Source organism: Nannospalax galili, unplaced genomic scaffold (assembly GCF_000622305.1).
Source record: "Nannospalax galili isolate Female #2095 unplaced genomic scaffold, S.galili_v1.0 scaffold180, whole genome shotgun sequence".
Classification (NCBI taxonomy): Eukaryota; Metazoa; Chordata; class Mammalia; order Rodentia; family Spalacidae; genus Nannospalax; species Nannospalax galili.
The window spans coordinates 2098448-2099931 of record NW_008348199.1 but is presented as its reverse complement, the minus strand read 5'-3'; the positions used below and the strand labels follow the sequence as shown (position 1 = coordinate 2099931).

General features: G+C 54.2%; 1 protein-coding gene across 1 annotated transcript in view; it reads left to right on the top strand.

Moving 5' to 3' along the window:
• Positions 1 to 1484, top strand: part of Pnpla3 (patatin like phospholipase domain containing 3) — a gene marked incomplete in the record, with an annotated part of 18806 nt that overhangs the window by 7867 nt on the left and 9455 nt on the right. Inside the window, 1 exon segment of the mRNA XM_008844724.2 lies at positions 427 to 487. Within this exon segment, the coding sequence (XP_008842946.2) occupies positions 427 to 487 (61 nt within the window).

The following is a 1484-nucleotide window of genomic DNA, read 5'->3' as shown; positions in this document are numbered from 1 at the left end:
CCCCCTCCCCCCTCCTTTCTTCCTTCCCACAATTTTTCATCTTTTTAGTTTCTAATGTGACTCTGATCTGTGCCATGGAGGAGAACCACTGCCCCCAGGGATATCCTTTTCTGGTTGGTCTTTTAGTGTGCCTCCCACTTTGCCATGCAAAGACCATTTGTACAGTGCATATCGTCAGGGTGTGTTCTGGGAGAAGATGACTGCTTGTACCCAAGGTGTCACAGTCACCCAGCTCAGTGGTGATTGTCCCAGGGACAGTAGGAGTATCCAGAGTCTCTGTGCCGATGATGGCAGAGCAGACTCCTGGGGAAGCACAAAGTCAGGTGCTCCCTCTCTGTGTGGACCCAGGTCCCTCGCAATGTTCCCGGTCCTCAGGGGGCATGGCATTCGTGGCCCCTGCAGTTTACCTGCCTGATTTGCTTGTAGGTGGCGGGAGAGCTCTGCTTTCAAGGATACCTCGATGCCTTCCGGTTCTTGGAAGAGAACGGTAGGTGTGGGCTGGGGTCACTGGAGTCCTTTGCTTTGTCACCCTGTGCGAGAAGGCCTTCCCCACAGTTTTGCTCTCCTCGCGCACCAACCCCTGTGGGATAGGAAACCTCGGCCCGTTTTACAGGTGAGGTGACAGAGACTGCGGAGGAGAGGCCAGCAGAGCACAGGCAGCCCCTGTAGGGTGAAGCTGGGATTTGAACCGGGGTAGCCCGACTCCACTGTGGGTCCCCTTCCTGCAGGCAGCTTGTTTCTTCTTCTGTCTGTTGATCTCCCTTGTGAACCTTTAGTATATTGAGCTGAGGTTTCTGGGACAGGCTCCATAATTAGGTCCCCAGCCAGGTGTGGGCCCTGCCCACTGGGTGAGTCACCTTCCCGGCAGGCACCTGTACTTGAGTCATCCTCCCTTGTGAACCTTTAGTATATTGAGCTGAGGTTTCTGGGACAGGCTCCAGATGAAGCCATCATAATTAGGTCCCCAGCCAGGTGTGGGCCCTGCCCACTGGGTGAGTTACCTTCCCAGCAGGCACCTGTACTTGAGTCATCTCAGCCTCCAAGCTGGCCTGTGGATGCCCAGTCACAGCAGGGTTTACATAGGCATGCCCCATGGTATTCCCGCAGCAATGAACTCACCTGACCAGGCACATCTCAGAACATATCTGCCAGACCTGTCATCCCAGCTATTTGGGAGGCTGAGGCAGGAAGATTTCAGTTCAAGGCCTACCTGGGTGGTAGAGTGAGCTCGAGGCCAGCCAGGGCGATGTGATAAGACCCTGTCTCAGGAAGTAAAAAGAGTCTGGGGATGTGGCTCAGTGCTAGAGTGCTTGCCTAGCTTGTAGAAGGTCCTGGGTTCAGTCCTCAGCACCATCAGGAAAAGAAGGGAAGTTAAAGGAAGTGAGGGGAGGGAGGAAGACAGACAGAAAAGAAAAAAGGCTGGAGTGCATCTCAGAGGTAGAGCATTTTCCCAGTGTGTGTGGTTTGATCTCTGCAAAAATGGG